This window comes from Pristis pectinata, chromosome 30, assembly GCF_009764475.1.
Source record: "Pristis pectinata isolate sPriPec2 chromosome 30, sPriPec2.1.pri, whole genome shotgun sequence".
NCBI classification, from domain to species: domain Eukaryota; kingdom Metazoa; phylum Chordata; class Chondrichthyes; order Rhinopristiformes; family Pristidae; genus Pristis; species Pristis pectinata.
Genome location: NC_067434.1, coordinates 25,012,261 through 25,035,986, shown reverse-complemented (window position 1 = coordinate 25,035,986; position 23,726 = coordinate 25,012,261). Strand labels below are relative to the sequence as shown.

The 23,726-nt window shown below is 43.7% G+C and overlaps 1 protein-coding gene across 1 annotated transcript in view; it reads left to right on the top strand.

The window, feature by feature from the left end:
* The window catches only part of vstm4a (V-set and transmembrane domain containing 4a), a 50,840-nt gene that overhangs the window by 5,840 nt on the left and 21,274 nt on the right, over window positions 1-23,726 (top strand). Inside the window, exons 2-3 of the mRNA XM_052041540.1 lie at window positions 15,026-15,421; window positions 17,965-18,033. Coding sequence (XP_051897500.1) covers window positions 15,026-15,421; window positions 17,965-18,033 — 465 coding nt within the window. The remainder of the gene's footprint in view (window positions 1-15,025; window positions 15,422-17,964; window positions 18,034-23,726) is intronic.

The window sequence follows — 23,726 nt, the reverse complement described above, 5'->3', positions numbered from 1 at the left end:
CGAATGGAGTGGACATCTGAGATCCAGAACATCCGAGATGTCCAACTTCTTTTCTAACCAGGGCTTCCCCCTGACTGTGGTTGAGAGAGCTCGCACCCGTATCTTTGCCATTTCCCGCACCTCCGCTCTTACTCCCACCTCTGAGGAACGGCACCTCATTTTCCATCTTGGAACCTTGCAGCCTAACAGCATGAACATTGAATTCTCCCACTTTAAGTAATCCCCACTCCCCCCACCCCTTCCCCACAACCTCCACCCACCATGCTTCCCTTCTTCCCTTTCCTAGCCTAGCTCTCTTTTTTCTAGCCCCTTTTTGTCCTCTCGCTCCCTACCTTTGGCCCATCCCCCGGTGGATCTGCTCTCCCCTCCTCCCCTGCACCTGCCCATCACTATCTCTAACCTGCATCTACCTATCACCACCTTGTGTCCACCCCACCTCCCCTCTTTTGTCCACCTATCACTGCTCCGTTTTTCCCTCCTATATATTGGGCTTCCCCTTTTCATCTCCTCAGTCCTGAAGAAGGGTCCTGACCCGAAACGTTGACCACCTGCTTTTCTCCATGGATGCTGCCTGGCCTGCTCAGTTCCTCCAGCATCACCGTGTTTTTCATCTATGAGATCACCTAAACTCGAGAGAGTATCGGCTCAACCTGCTTCATCTCTCTTCACAGGATATCCCACCATCCCTGGAATCAATCTGGTGAACTTTTGCTATATTCCTTAAATCATGAATATATCCTTCATTAGTTAGGGAGACCAGGCCTTTACACAATATTCCAAACATGGCCTCACCGAGGTACTAAATAATTGGAACCAGATGTCATTACTCTTGAACTCAAACCCTCTTGCAATAAAGGCCAACATAGCATTTTACTTCTCAATTGCTTACTGTACCTGCGTGTCAACAAAGGAGACGCAGATCCCTCTGACCCACACTTTTAAATCTGTCATCATTTAAAAAGTAATCCACTCTTCTGTTTGTTCCGACCCCACATTATTACCCAACTCTGTATCCATAGCAAACCTAGATGTTTTACACTAGATTCCCTGAGCCAAACCAATGATATTGATTGTGAACAGCTGGAGGCCCAGTACTGACTCCTGCAGCACCCAGTCACAACCACCAGCAAAAATTAACCCCTTTGTTTTTAATCTCTATGTTCTCTGCAGTAACCAATTTCCAATCCTCACAAGAATATTTCCGCAGTACTGTGCACTTTAACTTTGTTTAGTAATATTTTAATCACAGGAATTCTGAAAATCCAAATACAGCTCATTTGTTAGTTCAACCTCAAAAAATTGAACTAATTAGCCAACTAATTCTCATGTGTCTTTAAAACGCAGAAGACAGCCCTTCAGCCAATCAGGCATGTGCCGGCTCTCAGAGAAATCCCATCAATCCCATCCCCCCCACTTCTTCTCTGTAAACTATTCTCTCTCACTTACCCATCAACTCCCCCCTGATTCTCCTACCACCCACCTACACTAGGGGTAATTTACAGCAGTCAATTAACCCACCAGCACGTGCTTAGAATGTGGGAAGAAGCTGGAGCACCTGGGGGAAACCCACACAGTCAACAGGGAAAACATGAAAACTCCACACAGACAGCACCCGAGGTCAGGATCAAACACATATCCTTGAAGTTAGGAGACAGCAGCACTAGCCGCTGCACCACTGTGCCGCCTCTATGATTCCTCTTTCATAAGTCCATGCTGGCTTGGTTCAATGATATTATTCTTCTTCAAGTGGACCCCCGATACTCCTTAATATTAGATCCCAGTGTTTCCCCACCACTGAAGTCAGGCCGATGCTGACGATGTAAATGCCAATTCATTTTCCTGAGAATATTTCACATTTGCCTCAGGCAACAAAAGTATATCACCTCTTTTTATTCAGTTCTAAAACATTTTGACAATATTGCAATGAATTGACCAGCAGCAAAGCCTGAGCTTCTGGCAGATGGATTACCCCACAACTCTTTCATCCCCAGCACAAGATTCCAATCAGACTTGGATGCTGGTTTGGGGGGAGGTAAAGTCAAGTTGTTGGGTTTGTTGTCCAAGGTGAGAAAACATGAAATTGCAGAGAGTGGAGAGAAACTGTTACATTTTTGGCTGACAGCACATCTACGGGAGGCTAACTGCTGCAGAATAAATCACTGAATCATGAATATAATGTAACTGAGAACCTTCTTTGAACTATTAACTAGTCTGGGTGTGAGACTCAGAGCTCTGCAGCTGATTAGAATTCTGATCTGAATTCATCAGAACAGGCAGAGAATATCCAGCTCCCGAGTGTGTTCCACCGTTCAGCTTGACTCCAGTCTAAATATCTTGGTTCCCCAACCTGAGCTGCCTATTGAAAGTCTGTCAGTCTTGGCTTCAGAATTTTCAGTTGACCCACAGCCACAATAGAATTTTGAGGGTGACAGTCCCCGATACCCACAGCCTTTGGTGCCAAGTGAATGTTTCCTGACGTTACTTGTGAATGGGAGGTCATCTACGTTACCGTTCTCTTCCTTTGTTCTGGACTGACTCTAGCAGTGGGAATACCTTCTCTCCTACCTACCGCTTCCTTGAATCACCTTAAGCACCTCAATAAGGTAACCCCTCAGTCTTCTTATTGCCCTGACAATTTCACCCCTTTGGCCCAGACTCATTGTGGTGAACCTGTCCACACCCACTTAAAGGTCATCAGATCCCTTCTGAGGTACATGTCCGGAACTGAGCATATTAATCCAAATGTTAACGTGTAGGCAAAGTTCGAAATACTTCCCTTAATATTGTGATACCAGGGAGCAGTAAGTGATATGGGGGGGGGGGGGGGGGGGGGGAGGGGTGCGGTAGGTGTTACAATATGTGCCTTTACCTTTGGAAGCTGAACTGGGCACAGAGATTGATGATGATCCCTTGCTCACACACTTCCAATATAAGTTTGGGCAAATGTCATTATGGAGCTGCAGCCTGCAGTTTATCAAGAACCAACCTCACTGAAGTGACAAGGGAACAATAAATAATTCTGTATCATCAGGAGGGACCATTTGTGCATGAAGCAAAGATCTCCTGTGACACATGCTCCTGCACACTAATCTCACAGTTGACACTGTATAGCAATGTTAACAATTGTCTCCACTGCCATTTGACAGTAAACATGATTCTGAGGTGGAGATCCCAACATGGGGTCTATTGAAAGCAACACACATTGTACAATCAAACTGAGCTCAGAATTTGTGTTAGCAGCTGCACGAAACTGATTGCAATGAAAAAGAGAGACTCATATTTAAATAATGTCTTTTATTTCTCCGTCAAAGATTCCAAGGTGCTGTACAACCACTGAACTTTGAAGCATTGCCACTGTTGAAATACAGGGAATGTGACATCCAGTTTGTGCACAGAAAACTCTGACAAATTCTGAGGGTTATTGAACAGTGTCTAGAAATGTAGATTGAAGAATAATTATCAGTTGGGAAGGGAAACAGCTTGCTCTTCTTTGAATTGGGAGAGCAGACAGTTTGAACACAGCACACTCACAGCACTGCACTTGGGTGTCAGCCAAGTCCATAATATCTGCTTTTGTCTTCCAATAAAAGGTGAAGGAAGTGTAACAGTTGTGATTTGGTGAAGATTTTCACTGAAACTATAAGCATTTATGAGAGCTCTGTATGTGGTATTGTTCATTCAAAGTTACAGTGAAATCCTGGTGAATACTCACAGCCTGGTCAAGAACTTCATCCAAGAAATTGTGACCCAGACGTAATTCCATAGTTTCATCTTGATCAGGGACACAGTAGTTTAAACTTGGTACTCGGGAAAGGATGAAGATCCGATGGGCAGGATGACCTCCTTCTGTTCAGTAAGAATCCTAAAACCTGCTGGACTCAAATGATGGCTGAATTGTGAACACGGGAAAAGAGGGCCAATTGCCCCAGAAGATGGTTCTAAATGCCGCCCACGACCAAGCTGTAGCTTCCACCTCTGGTCAGCAGTCAAAGCAGAGCCAGCGAAGTCCCCCATGTTCCCAACTACTCTCAGATCACTTGCTTAAATTGAATTAAGCATTTCTTTTACAGTACCTTGCACTGAAACATAGTAAAAGAGAGCAACGCCACAAGAGCAGTTAATGTGCCTCAAAATTGCTATAGCCCAAAATCATGATGAGCTACACCCTAGAGCCTTGGAAGAAGTAGCTCTGGAGATGATGGATGCTCCGGTTATCATCTTCCAAATGTTTACGGATTCTAAAATGGTTCCTGCAGATTGGAGGGACGTAAATTGGAGGGAGGCAGGCACAGTAGTGTAGCGGTTAGCATAACGCTTTACAGCGCCAGCGACCTGGGTTCAATTCCAGCTGCTGTCTGTAAGGAGTTTGTACGTTCTCCCCGTGTCTGCGTGGGTTTCCTCCGGGTGCTCCGGTTTCCTCCCACATTCCAAAGACATACAGGTTAGGAAGTTGTGGGCATGCTATGTTGGCGCCAGAAGCGTGGTGACACTTGCGGGCTGCCCCTAGAACACTCTACGGGAAAGATGTATTTCACTGTGTGTTTCGATGTACATGTGACTAATAAAGAAACCTTATAAGAAAATATGACCCAACTATTTGAGAAAGAAGAGGGACAGAAAACAGGGAATTGTTGACCTGTTAGCCGGTTGCAATAGTAGGGAAAACACTGGAATCTATAAAATCAAAGTCAAGTTTATTATCACATGCACAAGGACATGTGTGCACAGGTGCAATGAAAAACTTTCTTGCAGCAGCATCATAGGCACAGAGCATCATGTAAGCAGCATTGACAAGAAAAACATAAATTAAACACAAATTATACACAATTTTTACAAGATAAAACACAATTAGAACCAAAAATAAGTCCATTTTAGTGCAGTTACAGTTCAGTGGTGATTAGGGTTTTATCAAAACACTAATAGTAATAATATGATTGAGTTGGGTCAACATGGTTTATGGGAGGGAAATCATGTTCGACTAACCTAATGAAGTTGTTTGAGGATGTACTTAGGACAAGGTGAAGTAATTGGATTTTCCAAAGAATTTCCATAAGGTTCCTAATGGGATATTGATGAACAAATTTAGAGCACATGGAATTGGCGGTTAATATACGGGTGTTGTTCAGAGCTAGTTAACAGAAAACAAATAGTAGGAAGAAATGGGTCCTTCTCAGAATGGCAGACAGAGACTCATGGGGTGCTACAACTATTCACGAGCTTTATCCACAATATATAATAATATATAAAGCTTTTCACTGTATTTCGGTATCTATGACAATAATAAACCAATAGCAATACCAATGTCGATCATTTGACTGAGGGAACCAAATGTGGCTTTCTGGTTTGATGATGTCACCAAACCAAGGGAGAATGGAAGCAGTGATAAGGGATGCAATGAGGTTTCAAGGAGATATAGACAGGCTTAGTGATTGGGAAAACAATACGGCAGGTAGGGTATAACATGGAAAAATGTGAGGTTATCCACTTCAGTGAAGAAAAAAGCAGAAATATTTTTTAAACAGTGAGAAATTTAGGAAATGGTGTTCAGTGGGACCTGGATGTCCTTGTACAGAAGTCACTGGAAGCTAACACACAGGTGCAGCAGGTAATCAGGAGAGTGAGAGGATTTGGATGCAGGAGTGAAGATGTCTTACAGCAATTATATAGGGATGTGATGAAATACATCTGGGGTATTGTGTACAGTTTTGGTCTCCTGCTGTGGAGACAGTGCAGTGAAAATTCACCAGGGAGTTTCCTGGCATGGCTAGTCTGTCACATGAGGAAATTGAGTGGGTTCAACCTATTCTGTTGAACCTAGAAGAATGGGAGTTTACCTCTTCAAAAAGTATTGAATTCTTACTGTGCTTGGCAGGGGAGATATGGGAGGATGTTTCTCTCACCGAGGAGTTTTGAACCAGAAGCCATGGTCTCAAAGTCAACGGAAGGCCATTTCAGACTGCAATGAGGAGAAGTGTCTTCACTCAGAAGGTGATGAATCTTTGGAATTGTCTCCCCCAAAGGACAGTGGAGGCTCAGGTCATTGAGCTCATTCAAAACAGAGACATTAAATGAACCAAGGGATATGGTGTAGGAACATTGCAATGAATAGAGGATTAGCCTTGGTCCTTGTTGAATGGCACAGCAGGCTCGAGGGGACTGAGTGGCCTACTCCTGTTCCTATTTCTTACGGTCTAAGTCTTCACATTCGCACTGATCCCATAGACCGCTTGATATAGCTGGTGCTGGCTATTCATCAGGAATGCCTGAAACAACAACTTTTATTTACATAAAACCTACAATGTTGTTACACAATCCCGACCAGCAGACACGAGAGCACGGGCACGTGTGGGGATTGAAACCTGGATGCCTTTGCAGGGGTGTGTGCAGCCTCACTGTTCTACAGGAAAGGTTTTGAGCATATCCATAACCTCACATTGTAATCAATGATTAGAGGGAGTTCCCTTACCCACCCTCCCACACCCACTCCATCTCTGTGCGTGCCTCTGATGTAGTGGACACAGCCCGTGTTCAGTTTGAGACTGGGGCTGCTGAACAAACTCGAGGCAATGATGTCAGTTTTAGAGAGTGTGTTGAAGGAGGAGACACTGTGAGTTGGGAGGTGGGATACTTAATAAACTGAAGAGCACAGATACAAATGGTAGGAAGATATTCTCTGCAGTAAGTATACAAAACTGTTACAGGTACATACATGACTTTGTGTAGTTAAATATGGGTCTGTGATTTCTGTAAAATTACAGATGTCTAGTGTCCAGGATGTGTTTGTATAAATATTGTAATAACAGATCTTATGCAATGAGAAGGTGTGTCTGAGTCTCCAACTCCTCAAAACAAATCTTGCCTGTAAAAGCTGCCTGTGCTGCCTCCATGTGAAGACTTCTCCCCAGTCCCAATCCCCTGCTTGTTTCCTGTAATCCTGCAAATTATCTACCCTCATGTTCCCGTCCTGTTCACTCATAAATGTCCTGATCAATTCTGTTTCAACTCCCACCCCACCCCATACCTCATTACAGGCACTGAGTTTGCGATCATCACCATTCTCATTGATTCATAGAGAGACAGAGCAGGGAAACAGACCTTTTGGCCCATTGAGTCCGCACCGACTATTCACACTAATCCTACTCTAATCCCATTTCATTCTCCCTGCATTCCCATCAACTTCTCCCAGGTTCTACCGCTCACCCGCACGCCAGGGGCAATTTATATTGTCCAATTAACCTGCTGACCCACACGTCTTTGGGATGTGGGAGGAAACCAGAGCACCCAGAGGAACATGTGAGCTCCACACAGACAGTACCCGAGGCCAGGATTGAACCTGACAAAGGATCCACTAGCTGCACTACTGTGTCACCTGTTCTCTGCATTCAAGGTAAGTTTAATTGCTATGCCCCCGGTATTGGGTTCTTCACATAACTCCACTGTGGAGTTGAAGCTGGAGCATCAAAGAACTACAGCTTTATTGTGACAGTCAGGTCTCCGTGGTACAAACCACGTTCCTAGGTCAATCCTGTGACTCGGCTTCGTAGAACAATAACAGGCCGCCAAACTTATAGCAGCTCATACACACGAGCCACTAAGTAATACATACACCACACTACCTCGCTTTTAAAAGAGAAGAACAACCATTTAGAGATGGGCAGACAGATGCACAGGCGAGTAAGTTAACACGTCATTAATGAACTTGTAAGACCAGATGCATTCAATAAGTTCCTAACACATAAATACACAATATGTCAAATAGCAGGGGTTTAAATCCTTTGACATCAAAGCATGACATCTTTCTACCCCCTGCCTCCGCCTCCTGTTTTGTGGAGAATTCTCCCACAGCATTCCCTGTAACCTGGAAGGCTGATCACTCTCAGGTTATATTGACAAGCTCCCCCCCAACCCCCCCGGAGAAAAATGGTACACTAGTGCACTCCTCGCATGCTCTCTGGATTGTGTACATGGATTTGGACTGTATTTCCTGCTCCTGAGCTATGCCACTCCACCGCATTGTCCAGTGGAATTCCCCAGGGCGCGCTTTCCTTCAACCTCTCTCTTTGGCAATGTCCTTTTACATTGCCTTTGCCATACTGCATTAACTGAGCAGAGACCGGCTGATATTCCAGCCTCCTTCTCTTCAAAGTCATCACTTATTCAAAACTGAATGCAGCTGCCACAACACTACACATTCCGACCAGGAATTCAAAATCAGTGAGGGAACAGAGGCCAAGTGATTTAAAAATATTCTTCCCTCAAATAGCACTAATAACTAACAGATAATCTGGTCATTGTCACACATCTCTTTGAGGAAGTTTGCTGTCCACAACTGCCTCCCACATTTCCAAATATCCATTTCAAATACTTCATTGTTTCTGAATGTCTTGGGATGTCCTGAAAGGCTTGAGTTGGATGTTTGTAAGTTCCTTCTAAAAAATCTCTGCAGCCCCTGTAACAATGAACCAGGACATCCCTGGTTGCGGCTCTGTCATTACGTTTTGCCTTTGTCTTAATTCCAGAATATTCTGTTTTGCGTGAATATGACATCTTGCCTTCTCATGGCTTGCCTGAGGGATATGCTGATCTATTGATGATTGTTAGTTGATTCTCTATGATCTCATTCACTGAGAAATAAAGATGTAGCTCTGCAAACACAAGAATCCCAAAGGCAGAGAAGTGGCAGGGTTTTCAATCTATTAACCTGGATTAGATCCAAACCCACGGGCAATGATTGAAAAGCCGGTGTGCTAGTTCACTTTTCCACATTATTCTGAAGTTCAGTATTAAAAAAAAGTGCCATATTTTCCAGTTATAGATTTTGGCAAAGCCTTATAAAGCACAACAATGCTTTTCACCTTTTCAATTGGTATCTTATAGGTGCTATTCGTTAACAGCGATTGCTTCTTTAAAACAAAACAGGTTCAGATATCTTCAACTACCAACTTCAACTTCAATGCAACTATGTGAACTTAATTACTAGATTGAAAATAGCAAATGAAATCTGAGAAGTATACCGAAGAAATGCACATATAGAAGAAACATATATCGAAGATTATGGTGCACTGTCAAGTCATTTTCATGCTATGAAAATCTGTTTGAACTTAATTTTCCCTACAAAACATTACAAACACTGAATCTGGTGCTGTAGCTAATACAACTGCTGCCTGTTGAAGTCATTTAGGAGACAGATTGATCCCTCTCTGCATGACAAACATTTCTTTAAGCGTAGCTCCCTGCAAGTTCAGACAGGGAGCCTGGTTTCCATCCAGACAGTGGGATTGTCCTTGTTCTCCTGACCCAAAGTACCAGAGGCTCAAGGGCTGAGGCAGACACAAAACTGGGATCCCAACACTGTGAGGAACAGCTGCCGTTCAGCCCTCTTGACTCTCTGCTACTGGTCTTCCGGAGCACCATGGGACCTAGAATGCACAGAGGCAAATAAAATAGATACATTTCAGCATGTTTTTAAGCCACAGCCTTACCAACAAAGTTGATGCCAGATCTGCTCAGCAAAGACAACTTCAGCTGAGCATTCATCAGCTGCTTGTTATTGCATGCCAGGGACTTAATGGGGTTGCTAATGGAAGCCTCCAGAATTACTGATACCTAACATGATCAATATGGTGTCAGAAGTATTTTAACCATTCTTAGCCCACGGGGCATTGCATTCACTGGATGGATCAGTTCCCTCCATTTACCACCTGGGCAACAGCCAACTTCTACCTCAATAAGTATTAAAAATGTGAAACAGCAAACAATGGACCACAAGCTCAGGGTAAACTTTCCACCAGTGTACTGGAATAGCTGGACAGGAAACTGACTCTGTCATCTGCTCCCAGAGCCCAGTGCACCAGGACACCGGCCATAGAATCGCAGAGAGATACAGCACAGAAACAGGCCCTTCAGCCCACAGAGTCCACACTGACCATCTACACCAATCCTACTTTAATCCCTTTTTTTATTCATCCACGTTAGAATTCCCAACTTTGTGGATCCAGCTGTACGACTTCATCACTTCTCTACAAAGCTCCTTGCCTGGCACCCAGTTTCTCAATTCCCTCCCACCTGCCCATCATTCACTTCTACACTGGCTCTTGGTCTCAAGATAAAACTTAAATTTGTTACTGTGTTTAAATCCCACCCTCACATCATTACAAAATGAGACAGAGTGGGAGAGGAGGAAAGGTGAAGACAAGAAAAGTAGAAAAGCAAAAGACACCAGTTTAGTTGTGACAATGATGTTTTGCATCAATTGGACAGCTTCTATCCCGCTTGAACGGTCCCCTAGTACAATAAGATGGACTCTTGACCTCACAATCTATCTCGTTATGACCTTATTGTCTGCCTGCACTGCACTTTCTCTGTAACTGTAACACTTCATTCTGCATTCTGTTATTGTTTTCCCTTGTACTACCTCAATGATCTGTATGGATGGCATGCAAAGCAAAAGTTTTTCACAGTACCTCGGTTCATGTGACAATAATAAGCCAACCTGCCAATTGCTGTCTCTCTTGGGGCAGCAAAAAAGATTAAAAATGATGGTGCCCCAGTGGACTATTGCATGTGGACTCCCTGAAACTACTGGACTACTTATTGTTTGACCTATGATCAGGATTTAAAAGGGCAATGCCTGAAGGAAAATGATAGTAGAACAGGCTACATGTATAATATTAATGATTTTATAGCACAATATTGAGGTAAGAGTCAGGCTTATGTTGAGTTCCCTTTTCTCTGACTCCACTCAGTCACATTTAATCAGAAACTTAGTCTCACGAATGATGTGCCATGTAACTCCATTGTTTGTGGCTCTTGCTCATGTCTTATCAATGGAAAAGTTTGCAAAGCTTTCAGATTTGTTCTGGGTATGTCTCTGTACCTTTCTGTCCACCTCCCTTGGGATATTTTGCTGTGTTTAACAGTGGAGTAAAATCTCAGAATAAAAATCAGACTTATTATCACTGACTTATGTGACACGAAATCTGTTGTTTTGCGGTAGTAGCACAGTGCAAAGACATAAAATTACCATAAATTACAAAAATAAATAAATAGTGCAAAAAAAAAGGAATAAGAGGGTAGTGTTCATTGGTTCATGAACCATTAGGAAATCTGTTGCCAGAGGAATGCATGTGTGTTCAACAAGGCCAGTCCAGTGCAGTTGTCCTGAAATAGGCAGCACTCAGTATTGTAATGCTACACTATCAAATGCCCATTGAGTTGTGCACTTCGCAATGTGGGAGGAAACCGGAGCACCCGGAGGAAACCCATGCAGACACGGGAGAAAGTACAAACTCCTTACAGACAGCAACGGGAATCGAACGCCTATCACTGACGCTGTAATAGTGTTGCGCTAACCACTATGCCGCCCACTGTGTTGATGCGCCTTGGGTTGTTGTAGTGCTGGATCACCAACAGTTAACCAGCAGGGGAGCCAAGAGGATAATAACAAAGATGGCTGTTAGGCAGATGAAAAGCAGACGTCCCTCCCTTCTTCTCTGTGTTGTCATAACAAAGATTATTACTATGCCGATAGGGTTAAACTGACATGAACCTAAAGCTGCAAATGTCCTGTATGTTGTTTTGGGGCACGTGAGTAACCAGAAATGGTGCTGTTAAAAAAACAGCAGAGCAGTAAAATGGCAGCAATTGTGCAGATATCACACTCTGAGGGATCAAAAGAGAACTGTGATTTTTATTTGGAATGTTTTGAAAGGTGATTAGAGGCAAATAATATTACTGTTGAGAAAAGGCAAATTTATACCTTGTTGTTTCAGGCCCTACAGATCTTGGAGCTAAAGATCTGGTTTCACAAAGAGATTGGTAGATGTAATGGATGGACATGTTTTTACCTCTACTGGGGGCTGTTGGAAGGGAATGGGTTTCAAAACAGAGGTCCATGTGGAAGTAGAAGCCACTACTGTCTTCCATAAACTCTGCCCTGTGACCAATGACTTTAAAGGATGTGGCTGAGAATGAACTGGAGAGACATGGCATTGTGTCACACATGGAGAGGCGTGACTGGGCAGCTCCTGTCGTAGTCACACCAAAGTTGTAGTCACAAGACAGTGAGGCAATAACAACTATAAAGCCACGGCAAATCACTGTATAAATGCTGGATCATTTCCATTACCCAATGCAGAGGATTTATTTTCACCTTGGCAGGTAGAAGGTTCTTCAGTATCCCTCAGTTCTCAGCAGCTGGAGTTAGATCCAGAGTCAGGCATTTACCTCACCATTCACACCTACGGGGTATCATCGCCCAACCTAGGGAGCTTCAAAAGCACCTGTGATTTGTCAGTGCACTGTGGACCAGGTTTGACATGGTCTGTACCCTATTGCTTGCTTCATGGATGACACCGACAGTAGCAGAGGATCTGACCACCCTGGAGAAGGTCATGTCCAGACTGCAGTGATACTGAAACAGAGGGCAAACTCCAGCAGAGATCCGTGGAAGGCCTGGGCTATGGAATCAATGGGCAGCACAGAGCAGAATGATGTGTTGTTAACACCGCAGCACCCACCAATGTGGCAGAACTCAGGTCATTCTGGCATCTGCAGAGCAGTTATGAATGGTTGCTTGTCAGACCTGTCAGTCTTCCGACAGCCACTACGTGAGTTGTTGAGAGCATAGGCCAGACGGAATTAGTTTCCACAGTGTGAAGAGGCATTTCACAATGCCAGCACTGACTGTTGAACAGCAAGTGGCTAGCACCCTATGTTTCAGAGAAGCCTTTGGGACTTGCTTGTGAAGTATCTCCATTTGCAGTGGTGCAATCAACTCACATGTTACCTGAGGTATCTCTGTATCTGGGGATTACCCGAAGAGTTTGTGTCAGACACCGATAAAACACCCAATCTGTTTTGCTTCTGAACTCTGGACACCTGGTGAGTGAAATGATGCTCAAATTGATAAACAAGCAATGAGGATAATCTTTGGCGTCAAGAAATTTCGCAGATATTTGTACGTCAGAAATTCAGCTTGTTGATGGATCACAAGCCTCTCTTGACCATACTTGGGCCAATGTCAGCAGCACCAGTCCTTGCAGCATTGAGAGTGCAGCCCTGGACCTTGACCTCGTTGGCCTTGACCACGAAATTGAGTGCAGACGTTCCCAGGGTCACGCAAATGTAGATGTGTTGATCTGACTGCTGTAAAAAATCATGCAGGAAGTGATGACAATGGAGTGGTATTTCAAGTGTTGCATATTGGGGAACTGCCCGTGTCATCAAGTGATATTCCTACAGAAACAAGGTGATCTTGTCCTTTCAAAAGTCTTAGATTTAACCCTCATGGGTTGGGCCAACTTCCTGAGAGATGCAACACTTTGACCCTTCTTGGATAAAGGGGCAGCTGCCCACAGATCAGGGCTGAATTCTGTGGGGTTCCAGAGCCATAACATTTCCAATGGTGACTGGGCGACCAACACGAGTGTCACCCTGGTATTTCCCACATGAACCCCTTGGCCTGGGGCTACCTTTGGTGACCAAGACCGGGACAAAACATAAGAGAATTTGGTGAGTCAAAGTCACCCTGTGAGGTTGTTTAGAATCTGCAGCTCTGCACCCATGGTCCTGGGCCACTGCACTAGAGGCCGCACCCACATGGACCACCCTGAAGTGGACAAGCAACATCTTCCAATGGTGTCCACTCAAAACAACTGGAATTGCTTCCCACACAACTGACCTCTACTGAGAGGACTGGGAATCCTCTGTATCTGTTGTATTACCCATAGAGTTTGTGTCAGACACCAGTTCTCAGTTTCTTTCAAATAAATTTGAATTCTTCCTAAAACTATATGGGATTAGACATATTTTGTCCCTACCTTGTCATCTTGAACTAACAGTACATCTGAGCAGGTTGTCAGAACCTTCAGAAGGCCTTCCACCAAACGTTGGTTCTGTTGTGTTTTGCAAATTGAACACGCCTCACTCCGTAACCCAGAGGATGCCTGCCAAGTTGTTCTTGAGCTCTCTCTTTTGTCTGGCTATGTTCATGCTGGAGTTGTTCTCTGCTGTTTCCAAACAACAACTGCAGCAACTGAGAGCTGATGATAAGATGACCAGGCCTGCCTGGATGTTCTGAGACATCCAAATGCCTGTGAATTTCTGGAGATGTCATCAAGTGCCAGGGACCTATGAGCTGCACGGTACAAGTGTGAACAAGTGGAACAGAGACATCCTCATATTCTCATCTATATGGACCACCTCTTATCTTCACGAGTTCCAACTCTGCCAGCAGATGTTCTTCCAGATCAAGACCTGAGATATGGAAGAGTTTGCTCCTGCTCATGAGACTGTTCCACAGGCTGATGACCATCTGACTTCACAGTTCCCTGTACTCCTGAGCAAAATTACTCCATACAGCAACAGGAGGCACCAGAGGGACCTGATCTGTAAGTCGTACTGTTCTGACTGTGTTCTGTTTGTTGGTTACAAGTTCTACAAATGAGCAGAGTAATCTCCTGAACGTTCCGGTGTTGAACATTCTACTTCAGCCTAGGAGTTAGTTACTGCTGTGGGAAGTTTAATTTCAGGGGAAGGAGTGAAGTACGTTGAGTTGCACAATTGGTTGTGTTTATTTGACCTGGGTTGTTATGCTGCTGACTTACCAACAGTTAACTAGCAGGGTGCATCAGAAAGGAGAAATAGAAAGATGCGTGCAGGTGAACAGCACGTCTCTGTCTTCCTTTCTGTATTAGTTTAATGAAGGTTATCGCACCAAGAATTAAGGTGTTTGCAATCTTGTTTTCCCTAAATTCTGAATGCAGCACAGAAGAAAACTATAAAGTTTTGAATATGACAGATGGGTAATCTGTAGCACATAATCTGTAGGCAGTACTTCTTATATAAAAATAAATATAGACACTATGCAATAATTTAACTTTACCTATTGATATTGTGACAAGACATCATTGAAACTATTGGTATTATGTCTGGTATATTGTCACTGTACATTGATACCATCTGACAGCATATATGATCTTGTAGAATATTTTAACATTGACTATAATATTATCTCTTGTTACAGATTTCTGTGAGGGCCTGAGTGTTATTGTAACCCCGGGGCCTGTGGTGGAGTTCACTGAAGGGCAGCGGGGGAGTCTGTTCTGCCGAGTGTCCCAACAGAATAGACGGAGGAACAGTTACTTGTCTCTGGTGTGGCTCTTCTCAAATTCAGAGAACAACAATCAAAGAATCCTGAGACTGAACCGGACAGGTCATGTACAAGCATTTCGGAATTGCAGGGAGCACCATTGTGAGCTCCAGTTCTTTCAACAAGGTGCAGCCAAGGTCTTTGTATTGATCATCAACAAATTTCACAACACAGATGAAGGGCATTACAGATGCAAGGTTCAGGAAATTGCATACCTAAATAGGAAGTGGCTGTCAATATCGAATGGAGAAAATGCCACAGAAGTGAAAGGTAAGATTACGCTTCACGTTGACAACCCAGCATCTTTACTTAAATGTGAAGGCTAAGTAATTAATCATGGTTCCATTTGTGAGGTCAAAAATGATGGAGCTCTCTTTTAATTGCAATGAAGAATTATAGATTATTATAGTAACTATGGAGGCAAGAATAAAACAATGTAATATTTACCAAAGTTAACATCATTGTACCCTTGGAGTCAACTGCCTTCACACAATTAAAGAAGTCATGCTGAAGTGAAGGTAACCTGTTGTTTTTCAACATGCAGAGTTTGGGCCCTGATTGTAACCCTTTTCTCTTCCCCATCACTTCTCCTCTATGCTGGTATTTCCACGAAAATCACCACCCAATTACTTCCTCATCACACTCTCTCACCTTGGTGCTGATCTTGCCATACACAGTTTACCCCTCGCCCACACTTACCCATGGAGGGTCTGAAGATTCCTGGAGTGCAGTAATGAGGTCTGGGCAGAAGTAACATCTCTGGATCAGTGAAATTCACCTAACAGCCTTTGACAGCCAGCAAAAGCCATCTCTGGCTTTGCTGCTTTTAAAAGCTGTGTGATATTTGATAGCTTTCAAATGTCTTGGAAAAAGAGAGATTTAAAAATATTAAAAATGAAGTTATGAAATAATTTGTCATAATTAAATAATAAACTTTAATAGTAAAGAGTATTAATAAAGATAAATATCTAATTAGAAACACCTAAAATAATTAAATACATTGGTTTATTATTGTCGGTTTATTATTGTCACTTGTACCGAGGTACAGTGAAAAACTTTGTTTTGCATGCTATCCATACAGATCATTTCATCACATCAGTATATCAAGGTAGTACAAGAGAAAAGCAATAACAGAATGCAGAATAAAGTGTTATGTGCAGTGCAGGCAGACAGTAAGGTGCAAGGCCATAATGAGGTAGATTGTGAGATCCATTAAACTAAGGAGAAATGATTTTACAAGGAATAGCTTACCTTCCCCTGTGACTCAAGCCTTCATTTCATAATCTTCACTGAAATGTGCATCAGGTTTGACCATCCATTGGATCCAACAGGTGGCTTCTCAGCCCAGTGATAGGTAAAGCCAGCAAGACTGTGCTGCACTGCCAGACACCATGTACAGTCCATCAGCAGATTGTGTACTGCTGGACTTGGTACAGCAAATGAACATACAAATTGGGAGCAATAGTTCACCTTCCAGCCCTCTGAGCCTGCTCTGCCATTCACTGATCACGGCTGATCTTTTACCTCAGTGCAATTGTCCACATTCTGCTCGACCTGCTGAGTTTCGTTTTAATTTCAAATTTCCAACACCTGCATTTTTATTTGATTTTCATGGGACAGATCCAAACCTCACCCAATGTCCATGGATGGTCAAAGGTGACCAGTGACTCATTCACCCAGTCCAGATGAAGGGTCTCAACCCAAAACGTTGACTGTCCGTTTCCCTCCATAGATGCTGCCTGACCCGCTGAGTTCCCCCAGCATCTTGTGTGTTGCTCCAGATTCCAGCATCTGCAGTCTCTTGTGTCTCCATTTTCCGAATGAACCAGTCTGTTCATTCCGGGTATCAGTGTGCCAAACCTTCTCTGAACCATTTCCAATGCATTAACATCTCTCCTTAAATAAGGAGACCAATATTTTACAAAATATTCCAGATGTAGTCTCAACAATGCCCTACATAAATTGAAGCATAACTTGCATACACTAAAATTTAATTCTCACGGATAGCATCCATTTTTCTTTCCTGATAACTTGCAAAATCAGCATATTAGCCTTTTGTGAATCCTGCTTTAGAACACACCAGATCCCTCTGCCCTCAGGGCTCTTCTATCTCTTGATATCACCTCGATATTAAGCTTCCCTTTTACTTTTCCTGTCAATTTCATGCTTTTCCACATTGCACTCAGTTTGCCAGACCTTTGCTCACTCACTTAATTCGAGGCATCTTCCTTCATAATATACTTCACTTGTGCTGTTAAAGGCCACTTCAACTATTTCAGATAATCAGTGAGGTTTTAAAAACAGCAGAAGTGGGTTTAATAATTGAAAAATTAAACAATATTTCAAAAATTGAAGAATAATGAATTTATTTTAAGTTTGTTTACCCCCTATAAATTAAGTAAAATGTTAAGACTAATTAAATAAAGGAAAAAAATAAAGTACATTTGTTTACTTCCCTTCTCTGTCTGGGTGGAAACCTCCATTCCAATGGCAGCATCAAGCTGCAGGCCGACAGGACAGAGCTCTGCGCTGAGTCCAGAAGCACAGCGGGTGGTCAGGTGCACCTGCCATCTGACCTTCAGGTTGTCTGAGTTCCATGTGGCAACAGTCAGCCTCAGGATCCAGAAGACACTGACCTTCAACAGGCTAGTAATGGCTCACCACAGGGGTACTGGTCATCCTCAGTGGGATCCCACCAGTGGGGAAGAGAATGTGGCATTGGCAGCGACCCCAAAGTGTGGCCAGTTATGGTTAAATCTATGATTTTGCTAACAGTGGCCAACAATTCTGATGTTTCTTTCATTTGCTGACAGTGCGTGTACTGAGGACAACTACAGTGCTGATCCCCCAGAGCACACGTCAGACTTGGACAGTCTTTGAAGGTAAAATGATCTTCCTACTTGCATATTATCTCTGTGTGATTTTCTGACAACCTCTTAGTCAATCATTGAAGAGAACAGGATGGGCTGACCAATGAAATGAGCAGGGACAACTTTTATCATGATAGAACATAGAACACTACAGCACAGTACAATGTTGTGCCGACATTTTATCCTGCTCTAAGATCTATCTAACCCCTCTCTCCCACATAGCCCCCATTTCTCTATCATTCATGTGTCTATCGAAGAGTCTCTTAAATGTCCCTAATGTACCTGCCCCCACAACCTCTGCCAGCAGTGAGTTCCACACACCCACCACTCTCTGTGTAATAAACTTACCTCTGACATCCTCCTTATGTCTTCTTCCAATCATAAAATTATGCCCCCTCGTGTTAGCCATTTTCGTCCTGGGAAAAGTTCTCTGACTGTCCACTCGATCTATGCCTCTTATCATCTTGTGCACCTCTATCAAGTCACCTCTCATCCTCCTCCTCTCCAAAGAGAAAAGCCCCAGCTCACTCAACCTATCCTCATAAGACATGCTCTCCAAACGATTATGATTGTGTACAGTTTTGGTCACCCCCATTACAGGGTGTGGAGGCTTTGAAGAGGGAGCAGAAGAAGTTTACCAGGGTGTCGCTTGGACTAGATGTATTAGCTATAAGGAGAGGTTGGACAAACTTGGATTGTTTTCTCTGTAGTTTTGGAGGCTGATAGAAGTTAATAAAATTATGAGAGGCATAGATAGGGTAGATAGAGTCTTTTTCCAAGGGTAGAATTGTCAAGTACTAGAGGTCATAGCTTTAAGGTGAGGGGGAAATGTTTAAAGGAGATATACGGGGCAAGTTTTTTACACAGAGAGCGGTGGGTGCCTGGAACGGGCTGCCAGGGGTGGTGGCGGAAGCAGATACGATAGTGGTAGACAGACACATGAATGTGCAGGGAGTGGAGGGATATGGATCATCTGCAGGCAGAAGAGATTTAGTTTAATTTGGCATCGTGTTCAGCACAGACATCATGGGCTGAAGGGCCTGTTCCTGTGCAAGACTGTTCTATGTTCTAAACATCACAGTCGGGTGTCCCGAACAGCAGGCTGTGAGATGAGATAACAAGACACCGAGGCTTCTGGGCTTCTTGAGCCTATTCCATTGTTCATTTGGATTGCGACTGGTCTGTGACTCCATCATGACCTGGTTCTTTCTGTCCCCGAGGCAAAACTACCTCAGTGTGCGCGCGATCTCAGTCTCAGGCAGGGAGGTTGTTTGGTGCTCACTGGCCGGTTTGGCCATCCATGAACAGTTGGTAAAGTTCGGATCTGTCCTACGGAAATAAAAAAAATTGCAGATGCTGGAAACTTGAGACGAAAGCAGAAACTGCTGGAAACACTCAACGGGTCAGGCAGAATCTGCGGAGACAGAAACTGAGTTAATGTTTCAGGATGAAGACCTTTCATGAGAATGGAAAGAGACAAAACAAGTTTATTTTAAAACTGCTACCTGTTTTTATCATGTATACATCCTCAGCACGCTCTGTAAGTGATGTGTCCATTCATATCTGTGTTTCAAATTTCAAAGTTAAAGTTGAGTTTATTGCCAGATGCACAAGTACATGTGTGCACAGGTACAATGAAAAACTTACTTGCAGCAGCATCACGGGCACAGAGCATCAGATACACAACATTCACAAGAAAAACGTGAATTCAGCATAAATTATACAAAATTATACAAGAAAGAATACAATTAGAACAAAAAAAAGTCAAAGTCCATTGGAGTGCAAACTGGTCAAAGTTGTCATAGTGTTGCTATACCAAGGTAGTGATCAGGGTTGTGCTGGTTGGTTCAAGAACTGAATGGTTGAAGGGAAGGAGCTGTTCTTGAACCTGCTTCTACTTTTGCCTCTACTCCAGGCATGAGACCATTATCTTTCCCCTTTGTTCTTCCCTTGTCTTTTTTCATTAGCACTCCCAGGCCCCTCTCTCTTGCTTTCTTTAACTCTTTTGTACTCAGCTCTCCCAAGGCCCTACCCTGTTCCTCCAGTGCTCCTGGCCTTCCTGTTCTCCTCAGCTCCCACTGGAATTCAAAAGATCACAAGACAAGGGAGCAGAAGCAGGCCATTCGGCCCATCGAGTCTGCTCCAAGGAAAGGGAAATAGAAATGAGAAATGGGGAATGGAGGAAGAAGAAGAAAAAAAACTATTCTAATCCCAATTACCAGCCGTATCCCCATATCCCTCGATATCCTGACTATTTAGATATCTATCTATCTCCTCCTCGAACGCCCCCACTGATCGGGCCTCCACTGCTGTACATGGCAAGGAGTTCCACAAATTCACCACCCTCTGGCTAAAGAAATTTTTCCTCATCTCTGTTTTGAAACTGTACCCTCTAATTCTAAGATTGTGCCCTCTGGTCCTGGACTCACCCACCAAGGGAAACAGCCTAGCCACATCTACTCTGTCCTTTCCTATCAATATTTTAAATGTCGCTATGAGGTCCCCTCTCATTCTTCTGTACTCCAGTGAGTACAGTCCAAGAGCCGACAAACGCTCCTCATACGTAAGCCCTTTCATTCCTGGAATCATCGTCGTAAATCTCCTCTGAACCCTCTCCAACGTCAACACATCCTTCCTAAGATGTGGGGCCCAAAACTGTGCACAATATTCCAAATGAGGCCTCACTAGTGCCCCGTAGAGCCTCATCAACAATTCCTTACTTTTATACACTATACCTCTCGAAATGAATGCCAACATAACTTTCGCTTTCTTTACCACCGATCCGGCCTGGTGGTTAACCTTTAAGGTATCCTAGACGAGTACCCCCAAGTCCCTTTGTACTTCTGTGCTTTGGATTTTCTCTCCCCCTAGATAATAATCTGCCCGCTTATTTCTGCTTCCAAAGTGTACAACTGCACATTTCCCTACATTGAATCTCATCTGCCATTTCCTTGCCCATTCTCCTAAACTGTCTAGGTCCCTCTGCAACCTTCCTATCTCTTCAATACTCCCTAGTCCTCCCCCTATCTTGGTGTCATCCGCAAACTTAGCCACGAAACCATTTATTCCATCATCCAAATCATTAATGTACAAGGTAAAATTCCCTTCCCAGCACTGACCAACGTTTCTGTCCCCCTCACTAGCACCTCTTGCAGCTCCATATCAAACTTTGCGGAGGAAGGCCTCTCTGTGGGCACCAGGCTGATTATGCTGAGACTGATAAAACATCAAATAACTTGTTAGGATTTGTCCTGATTAGGACTTTATTCCTTGGAACATAGGAAACTGACTGTGACATTATGGAGGTCTGTAAAATCCTGAAGGGCATAGATAAGGTGAATGCACACTGTATTTTTCCTAAGGAAAGGGAACCAAAAACTAGAGGGCATAGGTTTAAGGTGAGAGGAGAAAGCTTTAAAAGGGACCCGAGAGTGGGGTGCATACAGAATGAGCTGCCAGCGGAAGTTGTTGAGGCAGGTACAATAACAATATTTAAAAGACATTTGGAGAGGGACATGGAAGGGAAAGGTTTGGATGGAGACGGGTCAAATGAGGGAAAATAGGACTAGCTTAGATGGCCATCTTGGTCGGCATGGACAAGTTGGGCCGAAGGGCCCGTTTCCGCGAACAACACCATCTAGATTTTACAGAAACGTGTCTATCCTGGAATTTTTGCTCTCTGTGACTGAAATTTCCAGTTTGACTGCCTTCTGCTTGAAGAAGTTTCTCCTGAATTCCCTAATGGTTTCCTTTTGTATGATTCAGTGAAGCAATTGACGCCGATTTGGAGCTTGGCCTCCGACTGTGCACAAGCTTCACCTGCGCAGAGTGACTTAATAACTGAAGTTGTGATCATGGTTCTGGAGGGGAGACTGATGGCAGTAACTACCGAGGAAACTTCACCGTAAACCTAACCCTCTGCTTCTCTCCATTTCACCCCATCTTTAATCCCTTCAACTGGCATGGTTACTGAAAAGATAAGAATTAGAACATAGAACAGTACAGCACAGGAACAGGCCCTTCAGCCCACAATGTCTGTGCTGAACATGATGCCAAATTAATAAACTAAATCTCTTCTGCCTGCACATGATCCATATCCCTCCCTTCCCTGCTTATTCAAGTGTCTGTCTAAACACCACTATCATATCTGCCTCCTCCACCCCCAGCAGCCCGTTCCAGGCACTCTCTACTCTCTGTGTAAAAATCTTGCCCTGCACATCTCCTTCAAACTTCCTCCCTCTCACCTTAAATGTCCACTAGTATTTGATATTTCTAACATGGGACAAAGATTCAGACTGTCTACCCTCACTATGCCTCTCATGATTGTATAGCTTCTATCAGGTCTCCTCTCAGCCTCCAAAGCTCTAGAGAAAACAACCCAAGTTTGTCCAATCTCTCCTTATAGCTCATGCCCTGTAATCCAGGCAGCATCCTGGTGAACCTCTTCTGTATCCTTTCCAAAGCCTCCACATCCTTCCTGTAATGGGACGACCATAACTGCACACAATATGATCAGGGTAATTGTCAAGTTAGATTGTTTTCAGAGAATGTCAATGCCTTGATAGTTTAAAACACTACTATATTCTTCTGAGCAACATTAATCATCTTAAATAACTGTGCCATGTCTATGAGTCCTGACTCAGGGTTTTGACCCGAAACGTCAACAATTCCTTTCCTCCCACAGATGCTGCTTGACCTGCTGAGTTCTTCGAGCAGATTGTTTGTTGTGCCATGTGTAAGATCTGTCCTTCAGTGCCTATTTATCATGCAGTCCCACAGGCTATTCAATCCACCTCATCACACCACTCAACACAGGCTACCTTCAGGACAAATCCTAACAAGTCATTTGATGTTTTATCAATTTTGCATATCAGAATAACTTTAGAGATCTTTTCTGATCTCATTTCAATGGTCCTAGTATGTCAGGTTATTGATTACTCAGAACAACACAATGATCAGCTGCTACCTCAGAGTTCTAGTGACCCTGATTCAATCCTGACCTCCACTGCTGTTCATACATAGAGTGATACAGAACAGACACAGGCCCATTGGCCCTGCTCATCCATGCTGACCAAGTTGCTCACTTAAGCTAGTCCCATTTGATAGAGTCAGAGAGTAATACTAATGTCATAAGGCCAGGCCATGATGGAGCCACAGACCAGTCTCAATCCAAATGAACAATGCAATACACATAGTCTGTTTCCCAGGGTTAGGGAATCAAGAACAAAAGGGCCTAGGTTTAAGGTGAGAGGGGAGAGCTTTAATAGGGACCTGAAGCAACTCAGCAGGCCAGGCAGCATCCATGGAGAAAAACGGACGGTCAACGTTTCAGGTCAGGACCCTTCCTCAGTCCTGAAGAAGGGTCCTGACCCGAAACATTAACTGCCTGCTTTTCTCCATGGATGCTGCCTGACCCGCCGAGTTCCTCCAGCATCATGTTGTTTTTTCATCTCTATTCCAGCATCTGCAGTCCTTTGTTTCTTTAATAGGAACCTGAGGGGAAACTTTTTCACCCAGTGGATGGTCTGTAAATGGAACGAGCTGCCGGAGGAAATGGTTGAGGCAGATACATTAACAGCATTTGATAGGCACTTGGACAGGTACATGGAAAGGAAAGGTTTAGAGGGATATGGGCCAAACGTGGGCAAATCGGACTGGCTTAGATGGGAATCTTGGATATCATGGACCAGTTGGACTGAAGGGCC